The sequence below is a fragment of the Rhinolophus sinicus genome, linkage group LG17, assembly GCF_036562045.2.
Source record: "Rhinolophus sinicus isolate RSC01 linkage group LG17, ASM3656204v1, whole genome shotgun sequence".
Lineage (NCBI taxonomy): Eukaryota > Metazoa > Chordata > Mammalia > Chiroptera > Rhinolophidae > Rhinolophus > Rhinolophus sinicus.
In genome coordinates this window covers 18,499,500-18,517,559 of record NC_133766.1, presented here as the reverse complement: position 1 = coordinate 18,517,559, position 18,060 = coordinate 18,499,500, and the positions used below count along the sequence as shown (strand labels likewise).

The window sequence follows — 18,060 nt, the reverse complement described above, 5'->3', positions numbered from 1 at the left end:
AAACCTTTTGGAAGAAAACATAGGAGAAAAATTTTCAAGACCATAGGTTAGGCAAATATGTCTTAGATATGACACCAAAAGCATGATCCACAATAGAAAAAATTGATAAAGTGGATTTTAAAAATTGAGAACTTTGGTGCTTCAAATGACACACGTAAATGAAAATGAAAAGACAATCTACAGATGGATAGAAAATATTTTCAAATCATAGATCTGATTAAGGGCTTGTTTCCTGAATATACCTAAGGGTAGGAGCTTAGTTCTCTTGTTCTCTGTTGTGTCTTAAGCATCTGTTGCAGGGTCTGACATATTTGTCGGATAGATGAATGAACACAGCATTAAGGTAGTTTGGAGAAGAGCCTTCAGGAACTTAATAAAGTCTAAGGAGGGGAGAAAAGAATCTGGAACATTCGTAGAATGTTTGTGAAGCACTGTACACACTACATTTGTTCCTTTTTACACTGTACATGTCATTATCTCCGTGCTGCAGTTAATAAAAATGAGGCATGGAGGGATGATTTTGTTTGGCTCAAGGTCAAATACTATTAAGTGGGAGAGCAGGAGCGCAGACCATGAATTTCTATATCCACCTCCAGTGAGATGTGGTTCCTACTGTCGTTTAGGGAAAGCACTTTACTTCTGAGCCTTACAGCTGGTGCTGGCATTCCTCTTCTTTCTCCGACACTGTGAGATGTCCAGATCTCCAGGCGTTTGGGCTGTTTTCCCAGAATTTGCTCCTAGTATCCTGATGGCAGACACACTTGGCTGATGCAGTGAAGAGGATGCCAGGTGAATGCCCAACACTATTTTTCACCATGTTTGCTCTTTAGAAGTTGTCCTCCCAGGGCTATAATTCTTATTTTGTACTTTCCTATCAGATTTTGGTATTTTACCAAATGTGGCTTGACTGCCAACTGGTGTCTGTCTTCCTGACCTAAATTCACTTTCACTCTTCCCTGTTTCTCCAGCATCACTTTTTATTTTTCACTGTCATCCATCTCCAAATCTCAAGTTGATGTGCAGGTTAGATCCAGCCATGGCCAGACTGGAGTGTACGGAAGTGAGGGAATGGCACCCTGCAGACTATACTCACCTGATTTATATGGATGGAAGTGGCGATGGTGTGACATGATGCCAGTTACTGTACGATGTCATCGGGCAGCACGTTCCAAGCATCGTGTCTGGAGCGTTCTCAGAAGATACGGCCTTGATTGAAACTGAGAGGAGGGCAGTGTTGTGACACTTTGAATAAAGAGCTGGGCTCTAAGGGACCTGGACTGTTAGCCTCAGCTCTGCCACTAGTTACCGTGTTTCCCTGAAAATAAGACCTAGCTGGACCATCATCTCTAATGCATCTTTTGGACCATAAATTAATATAAGACCTGGTCATATATATATATATATATACATATATATGTATATATGTATATATATAATATTATATAAGACCCGGTCTTACATTATATAAGACCAGGTATTATGTTATATTATATCATATTACATTATATTACATTATACCAGGTCTTATATTAAATTATATAAGACGCGGTCTTACATTGTATTATATTATATAAGACCTGGTATTGTATTGTATTATATTATATAAGACCCGGTCTTATATTGAAATAAGACCGGGTCTTGTATTAATTTTTGCTCCAAAAGACGCATTAGAGCTGATGGTCCGGCTAGGTCTTATTTTCGGGAAACACAGTATGTAGTTGTGTTTCAAATTATTTCATCTTCCTTATCCTCTATTTTTTAATTTTTCAAGTAAAGAGGTTAGAGCAGATAAACTTTATGACCTTTACTGCCATCTGAAATTAAGTGAGGTAGCCCAGCCAGAACTAATGAGGTCTTCTTGAATCTAGGTATGAACTTGATTCTCACAGTGATTTGACTTGGTTTTTACTTTCAACTCTCTTAGTCAGTTTTCAAACTTCCTGGGCAGTATGAGAGCCAGAGTTTGGCAGTCCACTAATGGGACGAATGGTCTGGAGATGAACAACTGTGAAGATTGCCAACTGAAGAAGTAGAGGCAGGGACTGAGATCTGAATGTTGTACTTCATATAATACTGCCCTGGCATGTGTCATGCTAAGTGGCTGTTAACCACTGTGGTTCGGAAACTTACCTCCCTGGTTGTATGGCAGGTGCAATTTCTGGCCACAGTTCATTGACTTTTATATCCCCAGCTCCAAAACAGCCAAGATCAGCCTGGGAGAAAGGACCAGGACCCTGAAAGGCAGGCAGCCTGGCAGAGCAGGACAAGTCCTGGAACCACCTGCGGGTTCTGGTCTGCATGCTGCCACGGACACGCTGTGTGGGCCTGACCCCTCTGTCAAAGAGGGCACTAAACGCGAGGATATAGAAATATCTCTGCTTGGTGAGTAAACATGGGCAGCACCACGTTGTCAGGCGCAAGGAGCCTAATTTTGATGCACGGTGAGGCTCTAACAAGAGTAGCAGTCGTAATCGTAATAAAGAAACCATCAGGGCTGCAATGGAAGCATTAGCCCAGGCACAGCCCACTGATTTGCTGATGGTTACCAGACAAGAGTGGCTGCTATGGGAGTGAGAATTCACACTTAGAGATGCTTCCTGAAAGTGACTGAAACAGAGTTGGAAGCCTGAGGCTAGGCGGAACGTTTAAGGTCATCCATTCGTTTTCTGTCTGACGGTTCAGTGTCCTCTAAACCCCCTTTTAACCCAGGATTGCATTCATCCCATGGTCGGAAATTCACTGCCTCGTGAGGGCATTGCAACTTGTTAGAAAATTCCTTTTTATATGTATGTCAATCAAGCAGAAAACCACCTCCTGTTATTGCTGTCAGTTGATATTCAGACAACAAAAACTTTTACATCACATAGACACATAAAAGAGTCCCTATTTTTTATTTCTGGAAGGAACCAAGAATGATATGCACGGACGGGATCACTGTTTCTGATGTGTCCTCCTAAGGAAATCCAGGCTTCCTGTGGGCTGGTAGCTGTGAGAGATTATTTTCTTAAAAGATGATAAGAGTAATTGTGCTATAGTTTGATAGCTACTGATTTCATATGAGAAGCCCCATGTCTGTCTGTGGGTATTTATCTTACATATTCGCATATAATAATAGTTGATGTATTCAATGACTGCTTGAGAGCATCTCCTCTCTGCAGTGAATGGTGGTAAGTTCCAGAGCAGACAGAGATACCGGTGCCTCATCACAGCACGTCATTAATATGTTGATTCACTCAACACACATTTTCTGAGAAGCGGCTTGGTGGCTGGCTCTGGCGCTGCCCTCGTGGAGTTTGCAGTCCAGGAAGGGAGAGCATGTTTGATGTTGGTCACACTCTACTGAAATCATCGCTGACTTTGCTGTGTCTTGGCTAGCGGTTATGTGCTGTGTGTGACGGGCTTGCCACTGCCTGGCTCGTTGTCACCATGATAAACATTTGTTAAGTGAGTCAGTGGCTGGATACGTGAAGGGAAAAGGCCCAGACTTGGGCATTTGGTACTCTGAGCGAGATCCTGACTCAGCAATTAATTAGCTGTGTGACTGGGGATAAGACCACGTGGCTTTGTAAAATAGGGACCTCCTTTCCAGGGTGTGTTGTGAGGATTGAAAGAGATAGTGCAATGGTGCCTAGCACAGGGCCTGGTACACAATTCTTAAAAAAAAAACAAAAAAACAGGCTTAGTCCATTTCTACCGTGGCTCCCTAAGGCGCCTTATCCATCTGTACAGGAAAACTAAGGAGAACATATTTCTATAGACTCCATTGGTTTGCTCATGTTTTGAAACGAAAGCTGTAGCCCCATGGAAGAGGCCCCACCCTTGAACCCTTTGAAACGGGCCTACATCAGCTTTACCATGGTAGGGAGGAAACCCAGAGTTTCATTTGAGGAAGACGAAAAAGTTCTGGAGATAGATGGTGGGGATGGTTGCACAACAATGTGAGTGTACTTAATGCCGCCGAACTGTATATACTTCAAAATTGTTAAAATGGTAAATTTTATGTTTGGCTTTGTTTCTCTATTGTCATCTTCCCTGTGTCCATGATCCGTAAACAGATAAGCTGAAGTACATAAAAGAACCTCGTCACTTAAAGGTGCCCCACAAGGAATCCTATTTTAATGCCAGCCACCGCCTGTCATATGTCTGATGGGGGAGGTACTGGGCATGCTGGGTGCTCCTGGGACAGGGTGGGGGTGGAGCTGGAAGCAGGAGAGAGGCACCGCCTGGGCAGTCGGACCCCACTGCAGGGTGAATCTCTGCGTCTGTTGCTCATTGTCTGTAGGGACAGAATTAACACAGGCTTTCCTCAGGCCGATCGCTAGCCCAGGAGGCCAGTGGCTGTGGGACACACAGCAGCCACCGTCTAGGTGGTAGAAGTCGCGACAATGCCTTGTGGACAGAAGCATCATGATTCCGGCTACCGAGTCTTTTTACTCAGGGACAGACCCAAAGGGAGAGAAGCGGCTGGAGTTTGGGGGAGCAAGCATACTAACTAGGGAAATCAAGGCAGTACCCTTCATAAGGACTATGCCGGTTTGGTGGTGTCGGGTGTGCTGCGGCTGGAAGGGCTCACCACTGCCCAGGGCTTACTGGGTGCCACGCATGAGGCTTCAGCTGACCAGCGAGCGCCGGGAGCTGCTCTGCCACCTTCCCTGCTAGGGCAGACCCAGACAGGGACGGGCTGCTCTCCCTGGTGAAAAGCTGCAGGGACTTGCGCTGGGAGGAGTGGGAAGGCCCGAGCTGACCCTTCCCCACCCCTTTGCTTCCCTTAGGCCAGTGTGGTTTTGTGCTTTGAAAACACACTTCATTTATTTTTGAGATAGCTAGTGTTATAAAAGGATTCACCAATTAGAAAAATGGAAGGTACCTGGGAAATCCACCCTTAGGTCTTTATTTCTAGAGCAGAGGTGTCCACACTTTTTTCAACGTTTTTCACCAAGCGCCATATGCGGTAAAATACACAAACAGCCGGGCCACTCACTCGAGGTGAAGTACATATTGCCTCACCTGGTTTATTTAAGTAAACTAAATATATTTTTGGAATTTGCTGCGGGCCAATAAAAAATGGATTGCGGGCCGCAGTTGGCCCACGGGCTGCAGTTTGGACACCCCTGATCTAGAGCGAGAGCGTAGACTTGCCGAATCACTTTTGCTATCATAGAGCAGTGGTTCAATCTCATTGCTGGGCCCATCCCCAGGATTTCTGAATCACTGTATCTAAGGGGCCTGGGAATTTGCTTTTCCAGTAAGTTCCCAGGGAATGCTGCTGTGACTGCCCAGGGGCCATACTTTGAGAACCACAATCATAGAGTAATTAATCCATTTATTCACCATGCTCTGAATGTAAATTACCTATTTTTTGTCAAGTCCACCATTTCAGTAAATATCTTCTATTGATATGCTTGTCTGTGTCTCCTTTGAACAGGTATTTTGACGTTGGACTGCATGATTTCTTAATCAGGTAAGCCACTAATTTTTATTTTCGATATCATTAAATAGCATGTCTGTTAGGGAAGACTGAGATGAAAATAAAATCCTTGTTCAATATCTTGAAAAATAATGACAGCTGCATACGTGTCAAGAAAACACATTAGCACTATGTTTTTGTGCCTCCCAGAATCACATGAGACTATCCTTCTTAAATAATCAAAGGAAATTATATTTAAAGGGGTTTATATATGAAGTGATAGCTACCCAAGAGCTTGGACAAGCTTAATTCCACCTGTTGGGCGTCTGGAAAGACAGATAGAGAAGAGTGCCTGCTTGCATTCATATGTTAAACAACCCACTTAACCAATTTTCCCTCCATTGAATTTAAGCTTTTTAAATTGAATCTATTGGTTGTTTTACAGTCATTAAGATACAACCTGTTCATAATTGAAAGAGATTACAGATGGTAGTTTATATTCTAGTTTATTGATGATTTTTACCAGAGTTGGCTTATGGGACATACTCATTCCAAGTAGCTGTGAAATCTCACAGAGCTTAAATGGAAATATTCCAGAACGTTAACAATGTTGGTAAAATATGCGTGATATTTTTCTGCTATCAACTTTGCTGCATTTTCTAGATTTTTTTATACTGAGCGTGCATTATTCTAACGATGGTAAGAATTATCATTAAAATGCCTGTCAGAAATTATGTGGGAAGCAATAATGGATGCTGAAGGACTGGTTGCTGAAGATTACAAGGAAACCAGAAGTGGCGCAGTAAGGCTTCTTTCTGTCTTGCCATCTCTAGACCGTTTTCCCCTCCCCTAATCTGGTAGGCACAGTGCAAATAACATGTCTCTTGCTTATCCAGTTGGGGAAAGGGAGGGCTCCTTCTTGCCGCCACGCCCGGTCTGTGTGACAGGGTTCCTTCATCTCCCTTCACATGACAGCGCTCCCTAAGCCAAGATGTTAAAGATTCCAAGAATCCCCTCCCTCTTTCATCTTCCCAACTTAGAAGTAGAGTGGGGGTGGGGGAGGGGTTCCTGGGAGCAGACAGTCGTCCATCACTTAGTAATGCCAGGGTGAGGTGGGGGTATCACCTCTTAATTTGCAGCCCTCCTTAGAAAATAAGTCCTTTCTGCTCCCAGTTTGGAAGGTGAAGCCTGGTGGGGACTGAGCATTGTTTATCGTTGGGCGCCGATGGGGAACTGTTTCATTAGAACCATGATCCAGGGGCCAGGTTGAAGAGGGTGGGGACGCGTGCAAGTGGGAGGTGAGGGAATGGCAGCAATAACACTTTGGAGAAGTTAAGCTGTGAAGGGGAAGAAGGAAAGACAGGGCAGCTGGTGGAGAGGGAGGTTTGAGTGGGGATTTTTTCCTTTTTAATTGGAGGGACTCTTGTTGTTTAGCCACTAGTAGGTCTTAAGTGCCCTTTAGACTTAGAGAAAGTGGTCTCAGTTGGCTGGAGAGACGCAGAGTGTGATTGCTAGGAGAATGAGGGAACAGAGTCAGTGAGCGGTGCCCTTGTAACCCCAGAGAGTGATGGCATTTTCCTGTAAGCTTATCACTAGTGAAAACTGTAGCGGGTTGGAGGGGTGAGGGGTGTGATACTTGAGGAATCCTTCTCATTCTGTGATGGCCAAGAGAAGAAAACATATTTCCCCTTGTAAAAGAGGAGACGGTGGAGAAATGGGCATAGATTAAAAAAATAATAATAAACTCCATTTATTGACTCTAACAAACTCTTAACATGTACTCTGGTTTATCAGGCTATGTTGAATGCTTAGTGTTTGGCATAAAAGAAACTGCAGCATGCCGGAAATTAATCAGCTGCATCTTTTACGCTGATGGAAGTAATGTCGACTTCTCTGGGATGACATAAATTTCCACAAAGCCAAGAGCCTTATCTGTGATCTCAGCCTAGGCAACTGCAAGGAGAGACATGCTTCCTTTTAAGTGGTTGGAGTATTTCATTGAGCTCTGGGGCAGAAAGGAACTGTCACCTTTATTGATAAAGGTGAGCATTTTTGGTGTTGGTGTTTTACAATGACTGTGGGAAAATCCAGTGAGCGTCGTCCTTCTGCATCTTATAGAAATGAAAACGACTTCTAGGAAACAGTAATCGCTGCTCACCTAAGAATAGCCTCAGAAGAAAGAAGACTGTAGTTGACTGGAGTTCTTAAATGTGACATTACAAAAGAAAAAGGGAAAAAAGTGATCAGCCTGGGAAAAAAAGATGACAGAAGAAAACAGCTGTTTCATTTTAGATAATTAGGGTGGCTCTTGCCATTGATATGTTTTAGTCAAATTTGAAAAAGGTGATGACCCTCTGGCATGGCCCTAAAACTATGTGAGAATATCTCTGGAGTTAATATGGTCGTTAGAAGAGAAATTCCTCTCTAGAAGTAAACAGATTCTGCTCATAGAGTGCTGATCAAGTCCTGCACAAGTGCTAACATTTATATGAAACAGTGTGTGCCCTTTCAAAGCATGACTTTGTTCTGCTGAGAGAAGGTAGTATGGTGACAGTTGTTCATTTCTTGTTGCATCTTGTGTGCTTCTTCTGGCGTTGATCCTGTGGGTCCACTGTGATCTGGAGTGTCTTTGAATTAATTGCCAGATGGCAGCGCATTTCAGTCGTGTGTGAATTAATGGCTCACATAATTCTGAAGTGAGCAAAACTGTTTCTGGCTGTCCGTTGGTGACACCCTATCTCCGACCCATTCGTAAAGCTAGCCTTACACAGACTAGAAGTATTTGGAGCTTCCTGAATCACAGGGCAGTTTTTAACGTCCTTTGTTCTGAGTGCCACCACATTGGCTGTATTTAATTGTGGCGTTCATGGTGTTGAAGATGTCTGCTCACCATCATTTGAAATATGTCTTGGAATGTGTGATGTCTGGTATGTTCAAAGGAGTCTGCCCCCAAGCTGCCCAATGAAGGATTAATTCGGGCTAAAGAACCCCTTCTGAAAAGGAGAAAGAAGAGAACTGGGGGTACCCCTCTTTCTTTTCTGTCTGTCCTTAGGGCTGTTGAGACCTGGTTGGGCTCTGCGCTGCTCTGGCAACAAAGAAGCTGGGAAGAGAGTGGGCACTTGGTCCCGGGAGTAAGAACCAGCTAGTAATAAGAAGGTACTTAGCATCTGTATTCCACCTAGCAGTTTAGAAACAGCTAAAATACATGCATGAAACCATTATGTATATTTTCATAGATAAATATAAAAGAAAAGGTAAAACCATATGTATATATTTCTAAACACACACATACACAGAGGTGATAACTGAGAGGCAAGATACCTGATTTTTTATATAGGATTTTGAATTTTTTATTTTGTAAATGTACCCTGGAAGTCGACTTTTGTTTAAGTGCGTAGTTTTTAATAATGGTATAAGAAGCAAATGAGCTGATTAGAAAGCTACTCCCACCTGAAGTGAGCCCTAAACTCTGTGCCTTTGCAGTTCTAAGTAGGTGCTGCTGTCTTTTTGTGGCAGCTGGAGGGGAGGAAGTGCCACCTGGGAGGAGCCACCAGGTCTCTTTTGTCCCTGCCTGCTGCAGACTCACAACACAGCATTCTTGTTTATACTTCCTTTCATTCCACGTGTGGTATATGAAAACCAGCAGCTAATGATCTGTGTGTTGTCCAAGTAACAAAGCAGCTTAAACAAAAAGTGGAGAACGTGTGAATGAGGAAAACCAGACATCAAAACAGGCTGCACAGAGGCAGTTGATGAAGATGCAAGCAGGATACTGAGGAGAAGCCAGGATGCTTCTGTGGGGCTCCCCCTCCTTCCATGAGGCTCCACCCCTTCCACGGGGCTGCCCCCCCTTCCACTGGCCTGTCCCCACTTCCACGGGGTGGTTCCCCCTTCCACGGGGCTGCCCCCCCTCCCACGGGGCTTTCCCCCCTTCCACGGGGCTTTCCCCCCTTCCACGGATCTGTCCCCCCTTCCACGGATCTGTCCCCCCTTCCACGGGCCTGTCCCCCCTTCCACGGGGCTGCCCCCCCTTCCACGGGGCTTTCCCCCCTTCCTCGGAGCTGTCTCCCCTTCCACGGGCCTGTCCCCCTTTCCACGGGCCTGTCCCCCCTTCCACGGGGCGTTCTCCCCCTTCCATGGGCTTTCCCCCCACTTCCACGGGGCTGTCCCCCCTTCCACGGGGTTCCCCCCCGTCCATGGGGCTGTCCTCCCTTCCATGGGGCTTCCCCCCCCATCCACGGGGCTGTCCTCCCTGACCCCCAGACCAGTCAGTTTCCAAATCATGTTGAATCTGTCTCCTTACCATCTTTCACATCACCCTTTCCTTTCTGTTTCTAGAGAAAGAATATGCACCTTTGTCTGCAATTTGGGCTTCTTACCTCACAGAGCTGTAGTGAAGTTTAATAATAAATGTAAATCACTCAGCTCTGTGCCTAGAAACAGTGAGGACTCAATAAGGGCTAGTTTTGTCCCTTCCCTTCCCCACTTTGCCTCTGGAATCACAGTAACAGGGTTTGAGCCCTGGCCTCTCTCCTACCTATGTGACTTTAGGTAGCTTAGCTCACTAACCCTTTCTGAGCCCTTATCTGTCAATTGACTACTATCTGACGCCCTCACTCCTGACTAGAATCAGTCAGTGATTCCTTTCCCTTCTGTCAAAACCAGCCCCATGTCCTGGGCTCACCACAGTGAGTCTTCAGGCTTTCATCTCATCTCACCATCATTCCCCCTTTGTGCCACTGCCAGATGGGACCAAATGCTGCTTTCTGTCCCCCCATTTCCTGGCTTCGTTCCCTATGCCCGAAGGGCCCACCTTTCCCCCATATCCACTCGTGCCCCTCTCAAGTCCATCTCAGGTGCTGCCTTCTCCATGCCACCTTCCTCGTTGCCTCCCAGACTTTCTAGGTCATGGACATCTGCCAGGATGTTTTAGAGCCCCAGGCTCTACTCCTGGGGATGTAGTGGATTCGGGTGGAGCCCAGGAATTAGTATAATTACCACTTGCCCCACGTGACGCGCTTGCTCAGGGACATTTGGAACCTGTAGCTTTATGTAGAGTTCTTTTTGTGCAGGTCACACATCCCTCCTGGACAGTGAGCTTTTTGAGGGCAGGATCTGATTCGTCTGTGTATTTCCACCATCATACCCCATAGCGTGGAATGTCCAGCGGGCCCTCAAGTATGTTTGAATGGATACATTTCAATTTTCAAAACTATGAAAAGACTTAGTCACCATGTCCTTTTCTTTTCATTTATTCCATTTGTTTATGAAACCAATTAAGTGGTCTAAGCACTATCCAAGAGCTGGGATAAAAGCAACAACGAGGTAGACGATGCCCTCGCCCTCACTGAGCTTGCGCTCCAGGGGGTGAACATAGAACGTAAACAGGCAAACAAGTAAGCTAGCACTTCTTTTTGTTCTGGTGAGAGAAGATAGAATGGCGACAGTTGTTCATTTCTTGTTGCATCTTTTGTGCTTCTTCTGGAGTTGATCCTGTGGGTCCACCGTGGTCTGGAGTGTCTTTGAATTGCCAGATGGCAGCGCATTTCAGTCGTGTGTGAATTAATGGCTCACATAATTCTGAAGTGAGCAAAACTGTTTCTGACTTTTCCCTGGCTTTCCCTACCCCTGACCCATTCGTAAAACTGTAATTCCCATGATGTGATGGAAGGGCAAGGTGTGAGAGCCACGTCTGAAAGGATGGGCAGGAAGGGCCTCTTTGATGCTGTAGGTGACAGGCTGAGAGGTGGGTGAGGAGGAGGAGGCAGCCAGGGGAAGATATGGGGCTAGCCTGCGTCAGGCAGAGGCAAGGGCAAGCACCAAGACCTTGAGGTGGAAAGGAGCATGTTTGAGGACTAGAAGGGAAGGAAATTCGTGGGGATGAGAATGTGGGGCAAGCAGTCCAGCCAGACTGGGAAGTGGATTGGGTTTTCTTTTAAATGCAATAGGAACCATTGGAGGGTTAAGTAGGGAGTGATATGATCTGATTTATATTTTTCAAGGCTCACTGTGACAGGCTTAGCTGGGACTTTGGTGAAATTGGGTGTTTTGAACCTCAGCCATTACCCCGCTGTTCCTACCGTGAGCTGGAGCTCAGTGACCCAGGTCTGTCCTTGCTCCTCAGGAAAGTTTCTTTGACAACCAGCTGCTAGGACAGCTACTCTGTATTGAGTAACAATAGCCCTAAATGATCCTTTTATTTTCTTCCCTTTATGCTTGCCTGGCGTATTATAAAAGATATAATGATACATGTGGACTGGGAGGCAGTTAAATGGTGGTGGACATGGCAGTAGGCTCTCTCTGGAAGCTGGGCATCTGGAGAGAGTGGGGTTGGTGCAGGGAAGTCACTGGGGATGGAGGTTTGCAGCCTTGTCATGGTGACAGCTAACTGTCTTGTCTTCTGAGCTCTCAGCAAGCCAAGCCTCTCCCTCCTTCACTGGCACTTTATCTGTGGGGTCTCTGAAGACCCAGTTCATAGCCCTCAATGCTCCTGTTTTGGGGCCGCTCCCCCTGGATGTCAGCCACCCTTAAGACAGGAGCCTCCTAAGTCCACAAGGCCTGTTCCCTCTCCACGTCTGCCTGGAGTAGAACTCCATCCAGTTTGCTCATGAGAGCTGTTGCATAATGTGTTGGTGTAGTCTCCATTTTCTCGTCAAAAGCCAAACCCCCTTTTAACATCATGGTCACTGTTAAAGACAGCATTTCTTGCCCTCTCCCACCCCCCACACCCTCAAACACTAGTAGTGATTTTTGCTTTGTAGATTTTTAGGACGGAAGGGTCTTGGTGTCAGGCCCTACGTTACATTTACTCTCAGTTTTTAGGAGATTTCTCAAATCTACTCTCGCTTCAATCCTACTGCTACCACTTTTGAGGAAAAACTTTCTAGAATTATTCATCCTCATGACTGTGCTTTATTGTGTTTGTTAATTAGAACATCCAGATTAAAAAAACAAAACTGAAAGAAACCCTTTATGTTCTGAGAGTTGAAATGCCTAATTCACTTCCCACCATACTTGGCATCTATCAATACAGATGTTCCAGTGAATAAAGACTCTTTAAAAAAAAAGAAGAGAAATTAATTGAGAAAATGTGTAATGTAGAGACATAATTTAAAGTGTAAAAAGCTCTGAGTCAGGGACGCTGCTGAGCAAAATGGCTGTAAGATCCATGTCTAAACCAGTGCAGATGGGTTATTTACTTGTTAGAACATTGGTTAAGCAGTAGTGGTGTTGATTTTTTTTTTCTTTTCTTTTTTTTTTGATTGTCTTCCTAATGCCTGTGTATTTTTCTGCCTTATGGGGCTAGAGCAGCAGGTGGAAGCCAGAAAGTTGCTTTCCTTTCTTGCAGTGAGGGTTTCAGATTCCCACCTCCCCTTGATTTAGAGTCTACCAAGAATGACGTGCGCTGGTGGAGGCGGGACCTGGAATACCTTCTGGTGAGTCCAGCAGCAGGGACGTCCAGCTTTGAGACGCAGAGGTCCTGGGGTCCAGCCCCTCGTCCAGCCCTTTTGATTGGCAGGCACAGTAGAATCCCCACTGGAGCCGTGGTGGTGTCATCTATCAGCAGTTTGTGACTGTGTAGCCTCCGAGCCTGGCTTTGAGACTCTTTCTCGGAGATTGTGCAAACTGCTGAAACTTCTTTAATAAATTCCTTTCGTATTAAAACTAACTAGAGTAGGTTCTGTTTTTTGCAACTAAAATACCTGAGATAGTTACTTATCTGATGATGTTTGGGATGTCTAGCTCAGCAGGAGAGTACATGATTTTTCGTTGGCTTTGCCCATGAGCGGGGTCCAATCCACACACTAGAATTAAACAAAACTACAGCCATTTTTGCATCAGTAGCAGAAGCAGCCTGTGAAATGGAAAGGGCATTGGATCAGATACAGAAGACCATGGCTTTAGTCTGCTTTACCGCGTTCTTGCTGCAATGATTTTGTATAAGTCACTTCTGTTTGCGCCTTAGTTTTCTTACCTGTGAATTATACCTGATAATTATACCTGATATACTCTAAGGTTTCTTCCAATCTCAGCAGCCTCTGATGAGCAGCATTAGTGTTTTATTAGAGAGCAGCTTCTGTTGTTCAGATTTGCGCTATTCAGTATCGTAGCTACTAGCTACATGTGGCTTTTTAAATTTAAATTGATTAAAATTTAATAAAATTAAAAATTCAGTTGCTTAGTTTCACTAGGCACATTTTAAATGCCCCGTAGCTAATGTAACTACTGGCACTCACATGGGGCAGTGCAGTTATAGAATATTTCCACCATCACAGAACATTCTGTTGGCTAACACTGCTCTACATGACGATGCCATTTGTCTACTTCCTTTGTAGAGATGCTGGTGTCCAGTTGTACTTGTCCCTGTCTACTTGAATGATCAGCAGCTCCCTTAGCCACTCAGCTTGCCCCGAATGGAACTCATTATGTACCCTTCCCCTGCTTAACCCGACTCTTCCCCCATCTTAGAGAGTTGAGTCATGCAAATAAATACCGAGTGGTGAGATCAGTCATTCTAAATGCATGAGTCCATTCATTTATTCATCAGATGGTTTTAGTATCTTCTCTGGGCTGGAAACCCTACTCGGTACTTGGAGCACAGTAGTGAGCAGAAGCATAGTCCCTACTGTCATGGAGCTTATGGTTTAGCAGCAGAGAGGTGTTTGTCAGAGATCATACACATATCTGGAAAAGTATAGCTTCCAGTAGTGCCAAGAGGGAGAGACGCATGGGCCTACAAGTGTGTATCACAGGGCACCTGGCCCAGACGTGCGGCAGGAGCTGACCATGTGGAAGGTTCTGCAGGAGGCAATGCTTGCGCTGGAGGGTGGAGGGAAAAGCCCTGTGGTGGAGGAGCAGGGTGAATTCTGGGAGGAAGAACAGAAAGAAGGTTTTCGTGACTGGAGTACAGGGTGAAAGGGGGTACGGTGAGGCTGGGTGATTGTCCTGGTGCAGCTGAGGCCTTGAATGTCATCTTAAAGATCAAAGTCAGGCTTAATTCTAAGGAGTAACTTAGAAATGAATGATTAAGGAGTTTGCAGGGTAGTGTAACTGTAGTTAAAAATTACATATGCAGGGGCCAGCTCGGTGGCTCAGGCAGTTGGAGCTCCATGCTTCTAACTCCGAAGGCTGCCGGTTCAATTCCCACATGGGCCAGTGGGCTCTCAACCACAGTTTTCCAGTTCAATTCCTAGAATCCCACAAGGGATGGTGGGCTGCGCTCCCTGCAACTGGACAACTGGACTTGAAGCTGAACGGCACCCTCCACAACTAAGATTGAAAGGACAACAACTTGACTTGGAAAAAAGTCCTGGAAGTACACACTGTTCCCCAATAAAGTCCTGATCCCCTTCCCCAATAAAATCTTTAAAAAAAAAAATTATATATGCATATGCAGGCTAACATGTCTAGAATCCTCACTTAGACAATGGAATTACCATATTGCTGGGAAGAAACTTTCAAGAGAAAATGCTTTTAATTGTTTTAATTAATTACTTTTAATTAATTGCTTTTTGAAAATGCTTTTAATTAAAAAAATAAAAATGCTTTTAATTAATTGTTAGAGTAGAATGGAAGGCTCCATCATGAGAAATATTATAACTAATATGTTACTAATAACCAATATTTGCCATGTTGTACACTTTTGCATCAATCAGAGCAGATTCACGTGTATCCAGACACCCTTTCCTGAATGAGCAAAGTGTGCGACAGTGTAATTAGTGGGCTGGGAATCGGGCATACCCTGCTATATGTGGAGATGAGGAGTTGCTGATACACCAGGAAGTAGGTGTGGTGCTGTGAGTCAGTGCAGTGATTTGTGTCTCCATCATTTGTTGGCGGGATTGTTAAAATCCTCATGTGCTGATGGGAATCTGTTACCCCTTCAAACATAGCCCATTGTACAGCCTTGGAACCTGTGGCTGGCTCCAAATGTAGATCAACATACAAGATCAAGTTCTGCTGCAATGAGGACACATGTTGTTAAGCTGGTGCATCAGACAGAGGACTGAAGGGAGCAGGTTGTGCGGAGTGGGGGCAGCTTGCTATGGGACAGGAAGGCACCAGCCTAGTTCCAAGAGGTCGGTATTTGCCGAGAGTTGTGTAAAACTTGCTTCCTAAGTATAGTGAACGTTTGCTCCATACTCTGGCTATTCAGTACCTTTTGAACACCTTTCTGGCTTTGGGGGAATTTCTGACCTTATCAACTCGACCTCCTCAAAGTACAAGTCAGAAGTCACTTTCTGGGTCTCCCTTGCAGCTAGTGCCAGAATATGTCCCAGGCCCTGCCAATCAAAGAGGTAACTTTGATTCAGAAGAGAGTCAGGAGAACAAGAGGGCATCCGCAAAAGTGTTTGCAGTGAGGGTGATAGACAGACACCAGCTTTCAGATGCAGCCTTGGCAGGGGTTCCCAGCTCTGCCCATGAGCCACAACTGGGGGAGGAATCGTCTCCCAGGATATGCTGGCCCACCCAGTATTGTGACCTAATGTCCTTTAAAAAGGTCCCTGTCTGCCTCAGTTGGCTAGAGTGGATTCTGTTGTTTGTAACCCCAAACTCTGAATGATAGATTATGTGAATGAGCATGGCCGAGGCAGTAACTAGCTCTGTTCTCATAGCATCTCAGTGTTGAAAAGGGCTACAGGAATCTCGAGGTAATTGGATAAAGTTTAATCCTTTTGGTCGTGCTGCCAATTCCGGTGTTTCTTCAAGGCACAAAAACTTGGAAAACCTCAGGCTGTGTAAAATTGCACACACAAAAAGAACAGGACTTATGGAAAAATAGAGGTGGATAGATCACTCAAAACCTACCCAACTCCATCCAGAGCATAAGAAAAATAATAACAACTCCAATAAGAATATCAGCACAACTGGAAAATCACCCGAATTTCTGGGAAATCAATATTCTAGGAAGTCTCAGCCTTCACCTTAAAAGGTGACACTATGTTGCTGAAAGGGGTTGTAAGGAGGTCTCGAGGCTGCTGAGTTCTGGAGACAAGGGCAGAGGGAGGTGGAGGAAAAGCCCTTGTAGGTTTTGCACAAACGTGAGTGATGACTGAGATGGATCCTTGTTTTGTGTTGTTCTTTTACGCAGGATCGTGTGCCCTGTGTGCGTCTCTCACAGAGCCTGCGGCTCAACTAAGCCAGCAGGAAAAAGGGGAGGGTGAATGGTCTCTGTGACAATAATGTATTCAGCTGTTAGTGAAGTTTATGTTCAGGGGTTTTTCCTTGGAGGCTAGGTATTTACATACTAAGAAAAAAATATAAACCGGCACAATTGTTATTTTATTATAGTAGGACATTCTTCTCCTATTTACTGACTACATATGAACTGTGGTATTTAAAACAGCATGTGTTGTAGTAGACCAGGCTGTACTTCAAAATGTTCTGTAAACCTGAAAGGGTGGAGAACCCTTGGCCTGTGGATAAATGGTCTCCAGCTTTGTCTAAGACCGGGGTGTCTAAACTTTTTTCAACGTTTTTCACCAAGGGCCATATGCGGTAAAATACACAAACAGCTGGGCCACTCACTCGAGGTGAAGTATGTATTGCCTCACCTGGTTTATTTAAGTAAACTAAATATATTTTTGGAATTTGCTGCGGGCCAATTAAAAATGGATCGCGGGCCGCAGTTTGGACACCCCTGGTCTAAGAGGAGGAAGCCCAGTAGAAGAATAGACTCTTATAGCTGCAGGCTAGCGAGCTGGAATAGCACAGCAGTTAGAGGCACAGGCTGTGGAGGAGACCACCTGGGTTTGAATCCCTGCTCCACCACTACTAGGTCTAAGCCCTGGGTTTATCATTTATACAACAGATAATGATACCATCTTCAATTTGTTAATAATGTGTGTGAAATACTTAAGACAGTTCCCTGAGTGATTTGTTGTTGGCTTCTCACCAATGTCTCTACCATACCATCTGCTCCAAGGGAAAAGGAGATAAAATGCCCGTGAAGTACCTCTCATGGGGACTCACACATAATATTTGTTGAATTTGAATCCAAGAAGAAATATCCACAGGGACTGCAATCCACACTGTTCCTTTCTTCCTGCTAAGTCAGTGTGGAAACTGCTTGGTGGCAAGGGTGGGACGATCCTTATTGAGAGGACAGATTCAGGAGCATGTTCTGGGCTGTCGAGGCTGTGACGTCCAGGTGCTTGGGACTAACATGAAATCCAAGGGGAAATCAGACTTCAAAGTGGATCCCAAGTAGAAAGAGCAATGTGCTCCAGCCTGGTTTCAATTGTGACCAGGCCGTTTAAAATACAAACACTAGGATCAGAAAGCCCCTATGTCTGTTTGTAATCGAAAGGTTATTTGCAGACAGTATGTTTTTCACAGAGTGACATTTATATGTGTTTATTAACATATTGAGTCTATTGCAGTGAAATCCATTTTGGAAATGGAAATAGATAATTACTTTTGAAACTTTTAATCATTTTTAAGCAAACTAATGAACTAGAAAGCATTTAGCTGAGGAAGTACATCTGGTTACACAAACAAATTATTCAGTTGGCGTGAGATGCAAATGTACATTGTCTCATAGGCCCACGATTCTAGTCCTGGCTTTTCCATTCATTTCATGGCCTTGGGAAAGTCACTTGAAGTTTCACTCGACTGTAAAGCACCATCTGATTTAAAAGGTCTCTTCTACC

General features: G+C 44.8%; 1 protein-coding gene across 4 annotated transcripts in view; it reads left to right on the top strand.

The window, feature by feature from the left end:
• Nucleotides 1-18,060, top strand: part of HHAT (hedgehog acyltransferase) — a 251,362-nt gene that overhangs the window by 127,984 nt on the left and 105,318 nt on the right. For all 4 annotated transcript variants that reach the window (XM_074322217.1, XM_074322216.1, XM_074322215.1 and 1 more), the window contains exon 9: nucleotides 5,426-5,461. In XM_074322217.1, the coding sequence (XP_074178318.1) occupies nucleotides 5,426-5,461 (36 nt within the window). The remainder of the gene's footprint in view (nucleotides 1-5,425; nucleotides 5,462-18,060) is intronic.